This window comes from Pteropus vampyrus, unplaced genomic scaffold, assembly GCF_000151845.1.
Source record: "Pteropus vampyrus isolate Shadow unplaced genomic scaffold, Pvam_2.0 Scaffold6, whole genome shotgun sequence".
Lineage (NCBI taxonomy): Eukaryota > Metazoa > Chordata > Mammalia > Chiroptera > Pteropodidae > Pteropus > Pteropus vampyrus.
This window is the reverse complement of record NW_011888787.1, coordinates 9,119,904-9,130,183: the sequence shown is the minus strand read 5'-3', so window position 1 is coordinate 9,130,183 and position 10,280 is coordinate 9,119,904. Positions and strand designations below refer to the sequence as shown.

Below are 10,280 nucleotides of genomic sequence, written 5' to 3'. Positions count from 1 at the left end.
CTCAAAAAACTAAGAATTGATGTACCATATAATTTAGCAATCCTTCTACTGGGTATTTACCCCAATGATTTGAAAACTCATCCAAAAAGATATTTGCACACCCATGTTCACAGCAGCATTATTCACATTGGCCAGGACATAGAAGCAACGGAAGTGTCCTATGATAGATGATTGGCTAAAGAAGCTGTGGTACATATATACGACGGAATATTACTTAGCCATAGAAGAGATGAAATACTGCCATTTACAACATTGATGGACCTTGAAATAATCATACAAAGCTAAATAAGCCAGACAGAAAAGGTTGAAAATCACATGATCACTTATATGTGGAATATAATCCTAAAAGCAACCAATGAACTGGACAAATAGACTCATGGTCATGGACAATGGACTAGTGGTTACCAGAGGGGAGGGAGGAGGGAAATAAAATGTTAAAGTTTTTTAAAAAATTATTTTTAAAAAAGTTGCAAAAAGCAAAATTAACATTTATTGTACAGATTTATGACTTTCGACTCCTACCAGCTTGTTTGCTAGATCTCAGCAGTACTGTTTTCTATTTTAGGATAGCCCCAAAGATGTGCATCACATAAACCATGTTAGCCACAGTCAACAGCTAGCATCCTAGTGAAGGTACAAAGATTCCACCTTGCCACCGCTGACCTGTCAACAGCTCCACACACAGGATCGGGTGTTAAAAAGGTAATTTTGTCGGCATCCAAACTATTCTAAAATGGTTCTATTCTAAAATGGTTAGCGAGAAAGAAAATCTTAGCTTCACTAAGATTTTCATAAATTTACTGAGACTAATTCAGTGAGATTTTTCTAATGAGTTTTATGCAGTCAGTTAAGCCAGTCCCAACTGACAACTGAAAGAAATGAGCCCCAGGGGCTGAGAGCAATACTTTTAAGAGAGCTCAACTGAGTATGTTGTTGATGGAAAAGAAAGACTGGAAATCAGAGGGAAAGGGATGTGGGGAGTGAGAAGCTAAGCGAAGGATGAGCTAGGTGCTGCTGTGTGGAAGTGTGAGTCTCAGGGCGATGCTCATGGGGCCACGTTTCACATCTGCCTGTGGGAACTGAGCGTGAAGACGGCACTCCTATGAGAACCAACAGCGCTACTGTGAGAACCAACGTTTCTAGGAAAGAGATCTAAATTTAAAACGGTTTGAGTTGCCCAGATCATGGAAATAGGAATTGGAGGCAGATCTTATTCAGCTCAAGGGCGAGTGAGGTTCCATCTAGCACTTTGCTAACAGATTTCACACCTACTGGAGGGTGGGGGTGGGGTGGCCCATGGTAGCGGCAGCTTTTTCTGCAAGAAAAACCTGCAGATAACTGCCTTCTCCAGGACATTTTTCATTACCATACAGCGCAGAGTGAAGTTTTACAAAATAGATGTGGCCCATTCAAGTGATTTTCCTAGAAAAATTATTAACTGCCCCCCAAAAAGGCTACTATGTTCTGGCAAAACTTAAGAAAAGCTGATAGTTGTCTAACAGTACCAGAAAGTCCAGTTTATCCACTGGAATCCTACGAGCAGTGGTGGGCAAACAGGCTACTCCCATCCAGACAGGGCATCTAAAAGGCAGGGAATTCAAGATGGCTGGAGGGTACGCCAGTAATTCCATACGGTTCTAAGTTGTTTTTAATTTTTACAGTATTACTTCTGTAAATTAAATGTTATTAAATTTTATATCTTGTCTATATCATGAGGCTTCAATCACCTCCATTCCTTTCTGTTTTAGGCTAAGTATTAGGTTAGAATTTAGCCCAAAGGAGACAGAATCCTAAAGATTTTAAAGCTACCCTAACCCCACCCCCAGGGAAAAAGTCTTAAACACTATAATTTTAAAACTTTTTAATGTCACATTCAACATGGCTCCAAAACAAAACATAAGCATATTATGAACCAACTCCCTAACCCCCCCACCCCAAAACAAAGCATATTTAAAAACAAGGCTACTTGAATCATAACTAACAAAGCTTAAATTCTCAATGAGCCCAATTACTGCTAAGACCCTGAATTCCAGGAAGGATGGCTCACGGATCATGCAGATCCACCTTCACTGCGGAACCATCACGGTTCAGTCTCATCGTGTCGCGAATAAGCGCTCTCATCATGTCTACATTTTCACATAAGCGGTTCACCTTGGGATAAGCAAAAAGTCTTTCCAAGGGTACATAAAACTTATTTCCAAAACAGAAAGGTTTGGGAGACTTCTCTATGTTGGTTTTTTCAAGTTCTGTGAAGACTGGTCCAAAAAACGTGATGATCCCGGTGTCGTTTAACTTATGAATAGATTCGTCGTCCTGTAGTATTTTCACACTTGATACGTATCTGCGTTTCAGGCTCTGGACTTGGCGGGACACCTCACTTGTCAGTGCAAATTTGCGGACTTCTTTTTGCTGTAAACTCGGGTATGAGACTGTATAAACCTGAAGGAAAATTTTCAAAACCATTAGTTAACTTTTTACCACATTAAGAATTAACCGTCGTCTACGGCCATGCTACTCTTAACAAGCCCAATCTCGGTTGATCTCCGAAGCTTAGCAGGGTTGAGCCTGGTTAGTTCTTGGATGGGAGACCACCTAGGAAGACCAGGTGCTGTAGGCTTTAAAAATAAAAAAATAAGAGACTGTAAACTGACAAGGTCCTTGCAATCCGTGAGGTCAACCAAGGGTTGCCTCACCTTAAAAAAAAAAAAACTATATGTACAAATGTCAAACCCTACTAATCATAAATGCCACAATTATAATGAGAATCAAATATAATTGTCAATAATCAAATATATTGACACATAGGGTAAAAAAGAAAAAATGTTGCTAATTAAAAGGGAAATGTGTTTATTCATCACTATACCTCCTTTAACCAAAAGGGCCTAAGCTTGGAGCTTGTTCCAAGTCATTATTTGAACCCAGTTGCTGGAGGCTTCTTCCTGTTGATGATCCTACATTACAAAAGGGAAGTTGCTGACCCAAACAGCCTAGTAGTCTAAGCCTCCAGCAGACCATTCTCTTTAATATTAAGACATGGCAAAAGGCCAGGTGGTCAAGGGCTACAGCAGACCCAACTCTGATGGCTATGGGCCAGGAAGGATTCTCAAAAGTTAACCTCGAAATAAGGTCATTTACACACATCTATCTCTACAGTGAGGACTGTGAGTTCACCATCCTAGTAAATATACTTGTCCTGATACTACCTCACAAATACTTACAATTTTATAAACATGTTCATCACACTGTCCCGCAATGCATGATTCAGTTGCCTTTGCTCCAATTTTCCGGAAGACCCCTATCTGGGTACAGTATCCAACATTCCCAGCTCTTGCTGGTGGTTCTCCCACGCCAGTGAACTCCACAGAGTAATTGTAGAAATTTGCCACACTTAAAGCCCTGAAGTCAAAACAAGGAGAGAAATAAATTGTTGTGAAATGGAGTGTAGGGGTGGACAAGGACACGAGCGGTCCAGTCCCAACTCTTACTTGGGTTTAGAATTATGCCAGGAACATGTCAAGCCCCTGGGAGATGCCCCTGGGCCAGGCCCCACACCTTCTCTGTTTCCCATCTCAACCCTTGACATTCCTGTCGCCTTCATATAAAAAGGTATCAGATGCCCACACACCCTTCCCAGCGTGAGACCTAAGAGATCAAACTTCCATCGATTTTGCCCAGGTGTGGTTCCTTGACAATCTTAATGACATGCTCAGTTGCACTTTGGAAATCAATTAAATTGGGAGAAAAATTTCAATATCATATAAAGATTTACTTCACTGTATTTTAAACCTCAGTGGAGTCCCCCCAAAAACAATAAACATGAAAACATTAGAACTCACCAAGTCTGAAACTGCCTTCTGTTCCACTCAAATTTGTGATCTGAATCTCTTAAAGTCACTGCTGGAAACAGGGGATTGAATTCGGAGTTGGGTGTGCTGATGACGACCATGGCTGGAGACAAGTACCCAAATACGACTTCGGGAAATCTGGCCAGATCTTTTTCATCCAAGTGTTCTATTCTAAAATGGTTAGCGAGAAAGAAAATCTTAGCTTCGCCTGCAAATATTCCCTAATTGATTTATCAAAAACAATTTCCAACTCTCCATTGATTTATCATCCCTTCTTTGAATATGTAATAGTGACCTAAAATAGTCTTATCCTTCCCTTCGCCCATGGTAAAAAAGCCAGTCCCAACTGACAAGCCATTGTTTACAATTAAGATTATATTTAGAATACTAAATTTACTGAGACTAATTCAGTGAGATTTTTCTAATGAGTTTATACAGTAGAAATTAGTTTAATACTTACAATTCAATACATGTTATTAAGTCAAATCCAAGCAGACGAGAGTCTCTCTCCACAACAGAGCCATGATATAAGATGATGGACAAATTCAGGTCCCGGGGACTTAGATAATCCCCGCAGAATGGAGACAACGTACACCTGCAAGAGCATTATTGTTGACATTCAGAGGACATTTGAACACAATGTTTAGAATGCTCACCAACTACAGAACTCTGACCTTCTGGTTATCTTCTGCCTCCGCTGGTGTGTCTGACATAGCACAATGCATCGAGTGCCAGGCCAGAGAGCAACCCTTCTCACGGGGAAGCAACCGGTCAATGTCAATAACAAGGCTTTTGAATGTTTGATGTTGCTCTCATTCTTAATACCTTTGGTCTACCAGCTCACCTTTGGATGAGTGATTTTCATTTTCTTTAGAAGAAATCTAATGTATATGAGATTGGAGAGCTGCGCTGCTTCAAATGGAAGAGGCAGCCTGGTGCTCTGCTGTAAGCTACCAGGGTGTCCAGCAATAAAGCAATTAGATTCTTGCCACTTGAAATTTAATTTGCAATGCTTTGACTACTAAAATTACTTAATCGAGGTTATACTTTCTACACTAGAAACAGGTATTCGATGTATACAGCCAATTAGTATTATGGCATAGTCATTTGGTGAGCCTGAGGCATAACATTTTGTATGTTGTATAAAAATAACACTTCCTGTAATAGTGGCTTGTTTTAGATTAATACACAGTTCTCTCAGAAATTAGGTATTACCTTTGTGAGTCTATTTTATCTTTATTGATATCTACTCCAACAAGCAGTTCAATGCAACTGTGGCATTTAATTGTCTGTATAAGTGAAGCATTACCACACCCCAAGTCTGCAACCTGTAGACAACAGAAAATGTATTTTAGAAACATTTATAGCCAGAAAGAAGTCAAATAGGAGCAAAGACTTGGGAGAGAGTGGGTACCAAAAATCATAAAATTAGATGAGAGCCTCTTTTTTCAGAAAAAAGTACACAGAAATTAATCTGAGACATTAGAAGCCTGCTAACTTCCCATGTTAACCTAACTTGGTCAAGCTTCTCACTTTTCCCAGGCCCTTAACCATTGGACTGCCCTCAGCCTTTACTTGGGGTTAACACATTCTACTCTCCATTCACACCACCCTTTTACCACTTTCCCCGCCCAGCTCTCTGAAGCTTAGTTTACTCCCCTCGAAAAGAAAACCCCTTTTTGCTCCAACTATTGAGACAGGTGTGGATCTTATGGTCAGTGTTCTCTCCATTGCAACAACTCCTTTCTCTCCTTGCAATAATCTTTCTGAAGTCGCTGCTTTCTAACCAAGACTTCTTTATTTGACAAAACATTTTATAAGAGTGTTAAACGTTTAGAAGAAGAAATACCTACCTTCTTGGGTTTATGTTGATCCACTAAATCTTTAACGAAGTTGTAACGCTGTCTGTATAACGGAGGGCTAAAATGAATTACCTTCTTGAAGGGAATTTGAAAATTACCATCAACCACAATATTGCACTGAAAGTTTACCAACAAAAAAAATAAGTCATGCATGATTTCAAGAATGAATAGCTTTATTTTCCCCACTTTGCAGAACATATTGGCCCTTCAACCACCTGTGCTAAAATTAGGTGACAACGCATTTCTTCCACTGTTCATCTAAGCCTTCTCTTTAAGAATCTTGCTTTATGCTTTCTAAAACTGAGTTGAAAATTATGAATACATCAAATACAATTACAAGCCTCCAAGCCTACGGATCTTTAGGATCCAGATAGGCAGAAGGCTAACAAGTCTCTTCCTGACCAAACTGAAGTCAGGCTCCTTTGAGCCCTCTGACTAGACCTCCACCTGGACCCCATCCTGTTTTCGGCCTGCCTAGCCCAGCTGTAGCAAGAGTCCTAAGTCTGTTTAGAGAATCCCCTACCCTTGATCAAACTATCTGATCAATGTCCTCATGCCCCACCCTTGATAACACCTTGGCCTGCCTGCCTTCAGCAAAAATCCTGTTAAGTCCATAAATCCACTTAGCAAGAATTCCCCATACCCTTGATGTCTCTTTTCCTTTCACTAACCCCTTCACTCAGCTCATAGGCTATAAATCCCCATTAGTCTTTGCTGTGTGTAAAGTTGAGCCCCATCTCGCCCCTACTAACAATGCTCTGATTGCAACAGTCATAATATCAGAATTTTTCTTGAACATAACCCCATTAGATAAATAACAGTCATATAAGTGGGTTAGGAAGGGCAGCAATTACCTCTTTGTTGCTCTGGTCCATTGTGTTTAAGATTTGTTGAAACAAAAATGCAGATGTATACTTCAAGCTCTAGAATCAGCAATGACTTGGCTGTAAATACAATATATCAAGTTATAAAAAGAGAAGCCTGTACTGTCTAGATCACTAGGGAAGGGAGAGAGTGGGCTTTCTCCCTTCTCTTCATGTTACCATTTAATTTGTGGAAAAATCCCAAAACCAATCCAGCCGAAAACCAAGCAGTGAAACCAAGCAGTAACTTGGAGAGGAGAATTCAGATTTATTACACACAGTCCCAGAGGAGCTAGTGCCCTGAAGATCCCTGAAGATCCCTGAAGATCTCGGTGGGGAATGCAGTTGCAACATTCCTTAGAGTTTTTACACAAGCTGATTGGTTGTTTGAACTCAGACCGTTACAAATGGCGGATGTTGCTATGGCTTTGCAAGTAGTAACATTGGGAGAAGGGGGAGAGTTGTTATGGATACTGAGGGTTACAAATTGTTACAGAAAGCAGGATCTGCTAAGGTACAAATAGTTACATTCATCAACCAAAGGGCAAGTGAGCTCTGCAAGGGAGCTCTTGCATGCAGCAAGCATATTTACAGAAGCAGAACAGAAAGCTGATTAGCCTTTTGTATGAGGATTCCTCAAATTTCCTCTTCAATCCACAGAATTTATTCAGTACCGTCCCACACAACAGCCAAAGGCTCAGAAAACCTAAAAAATTTCACTCTGCCAAACCCAACTAAATGCAGTAACACCCATTCTTTCCTTTTTACTGTTAGTTTGACATGAACTGAAGAATTCTATCGGTTTGACTATTTCATTAAAGCGCTCAACCTCACCCAAATTGCTGGCAATTACTCTTTCACACATGGTCAAAATGAAATTTCGAGGGGGGAAAAAAGTGTCCTCCGTAATTAAGCTAAAGATGCTCCGACATCTATCCAATTCACGAATGGACTTGGACTTAAATTTAGGTTCCCTACTGCACGCCCGTCTATCAACTAGAACTTAGTCAAAAATGTAGGCAACATGTCATGTCAAACTCTAACTTTTCGAATTATTCTCTAAGTCGAATCCTGAACGGCCGCCCCAGGCCTCCAGGGAGGCAAGGTTACTGTCCTGAGCATATGTCGTCGCATCTCTTACCTATAGTAGGAAGCACGTCGAAAAAGCAAAGCCCGACGCCGCCAGAGACCAGCGGGCTGCGCGGAGCCGCGGCTGCATTTAACTCCTGGCCCCGCCCTTGACGGCCGCGCACGCGCGGTCTCGCTACGTGACGTTACGCGCCCGCGGCCACACCTGCGCCGCCCACACCTGCGCCGCAGGCTCTTTTGCCGTAGACCGTGGTCCCCGAGCCCGCCTGACGCCTAGCCCATGCCTCCAGGCTCTCCGCTCCTAGGCGTCGGTTTTGTGTCTCAACGGCCGCAGTGGCGCATGGCCTGAAGCCATTTTCTAGCCGCGACTGTTGGAAGCAGACGTCGCCGCACCCAGCGCGTCCCCAGGCCGCGAGCAGGGCGGCGGGCTCGGGCGGCTGTTGGGTTCGTGGCTCTGCCCGTGAGCAATCAAAGCTGAAAACGGTCCGGGCCGATGCAAGGAGGCAAGAGAAGCGACGCGGCTGAGCGCGAGCCGGCCGGCCGGCGGCTAGTGTCCCAATCAGCCGCCGCTAGAATCCCCCCAGAACAGTCCGCAGGGGCTTTAAGGGTATTCCGGGCTGGGTAGAATTGGTCCAGTACATCTGAACTCTGAGGAAAACTTTCAGACCCCAAAACTGGTAGTTTCTGCATGCTGGGAACGCAGCTGATCTCTAAGAAAAGCTACAGTATCGAGTCTTCCTTTACCTGCAGAGATTCAACTTGACACTTTATAAATCAGTTATTTCTTGTATGTGATGAAAGTTTAATTAAGGAAGGGGTGAGGAGACGCGACGCTCTTTTCTTTGGCGAAAAAATATTTTAGTCCTGTTTTAAAAGACACAAAACGTGGTGTTTACTGGCTGCATAACCCATTAATATACTATAAATAATCCATTGGAACTATTTTCAAGTACTTAATACCTACTATAGGCAAAGCACATTGTTGTCAGCATGGGTTATCACAAATGTGGGATTACTACACAATTTTTGTTTTGGGTATTTGGAGGAGCCTAGTCTCAGAAAAGTAATTCAAGGAGAGCCTCACTGAGCGGGTCCTGTTGGGCTGAGGAAATTGCAGTTAAACGGACTATCTTCATTAAAAGAGCATATCCCTCATTACAGACTGAATTCAAATAGAATCCTTAAGTTAATAAATGAATTCCGCTTCTGGGTATTTTTAAATTAATTAAACAAGGAGGCCGTTAGCCTGAGATGGCTCTAATACCTTGGTAGGCTGCATAAGCAAACCAAAACCTAAGGCTATAAATGCTTCAAGGTTAACTGGAAATCTAGGACAACTAATCACAAACAGCCAACTAGGCCTTTCCAAATAAGGCACCCATTTGAGCTAAGGCAGAATAATTTTCTTGCTTTGCTTTGACATTTCTGTGAAAGTCCTCTAGTTCCTGCCAGTGGTTAAAAGCCCAGGAATACCTATCAGACTGCCACACCTCTCCTCACTCTAACTAAAAATGCTTCAAGCCCAACATCGAGAAATCGCAACTAACTGCCCTTTGGACTCAAAACTGAGTTTATAGTCTGTTCTAAACATTAATCTTTGCTTTTATTTTCATAGAAATGCCTCTTATTAAATACCTGGTTGCTTGCATCGTATAGGCCTAACTTTGGGAGCCCACCTGTGACACCACCTCCTGAAGTAAGACACAACTCTAACCTAACTGACCTATTCTCAGGATTAAAGATTGGTTCAGTGAGTATGGAACAAATTACCAACTCGGCTTCTGGACTGTGAAACTTACTGGGAAGTTTCAAAGGCAGGAATTCGAAGGGTAGCAGAATGTGCTACTCCAAAATATGTCTCTATGGCATAAGGATTGTTTTGAGCTAATTACTTAAAGAAACAGTAGACATAGGAGAAACTCTAAAAATTTCCCTTTTGTAAGGGGAATTTACATTTATAAAATAAATCTCCATTTATAACGGGGTATCCTCTCTATACCAAGCAGAAAAAGATGGCTAAATCACAAGAAATCTTATCAATGAAAAAGACACTGATTTAAATCTGCAAAACAGACCTTTACCCTTGTTTTTTCTGGTAACTTGTCATAACTGGCTGCCTCCCCCCGACCACCCCTACATCTTTCGTTTGTCTTTACTAAAGATGGTATTTAAGGTGATGACTTGGGCCTGCTCTAGAAGTTACTCACTCTTCCTGGGTATCTCTCATGTATACATGAGGTATACATGTTAATAAACTTCTGTTTGTTCTTCTCCTGCTAATCTCTTATTACAGGGAGTCCCAGCCAAGAACTCAGAAGGGTAGAGGGAAAATTACTTTTCTTCCCCTTCGGTATGATTTCATTTATATGAGGTACCTAGAATAGTCAAATTCACAGAGACAGAAAGTAAAACAGTGGTTGACAAGGGCTGGGGGTGGGAGGAAATTGAGAGTTATTATTTAATGGGTACAGAGTTTCAGTTTAAGACAATGGAAAAGTTACATAGATGCATGGTAGTGATGGTTGCACGACACTGTGAATTAACTTAATGCCACTGACCTGTACACTTAAAATGGTTTCCTGTATACTGTTACCACAATTTAAAATTTTTAAAGAAATTTT

The 10,280-nt window shown here is 41.5% G+C and overlaps 1 protein-coding gene across 3 annotated transcripts; it reads right to left on the bottom strand.

Annotated features, from left to right (window-relative positions):
* Nucleotides 1-1,846: 1,846 nt before the first annotated feature.
* HENMT1 (HEN methyltransferase 1) lies at nucleotides 1,847-7,801 on the bottom strand. Of its 3 annotated transcripts, none has more exons than XM_011368101.2 (8): nucleotides 7,712-7,801; nucleotides 6,562-6,651; nucleotides 5,699-5,824; nucleotides 5,061-5,173; nucleotides 4,306-4,440; nucleotides 3,837-4,016; nucleotides 3,219-3,396; nucleotides 1,847-2,439 (listed from the first exon to the last, which is right to left on the bottom strand). In XM_011368101.2, exons 2-8 carry the CDS (start codon nucleotides 6,580-6,582, stop codon nucleotides 2,044-2,046), a joined length of 1,149 nt encoding a protein of 382 aa, XP_011366403.1. In that variant the 5' UTR covers nucleotides 6,583-6,651; nucleotides 7,712-7,801; the 3' UTR covers nucleotides 1,847-2,043. The 3 variants fall into 3 exon arrangements, with proteins under 3 accessions (XP_011366403.1, XP_011366410.1, XP_023390548.1); XM_011368108.2 differs by having other exon boundaries at nucleotides 5,699-5,782; XM_023534780.1 differs by having other exon boundaries at nucleotides 5,699-5,779.
* Between the last annotated feature and the right edge of the window lie 2,479 nt (nucleotides 7,802-10,280).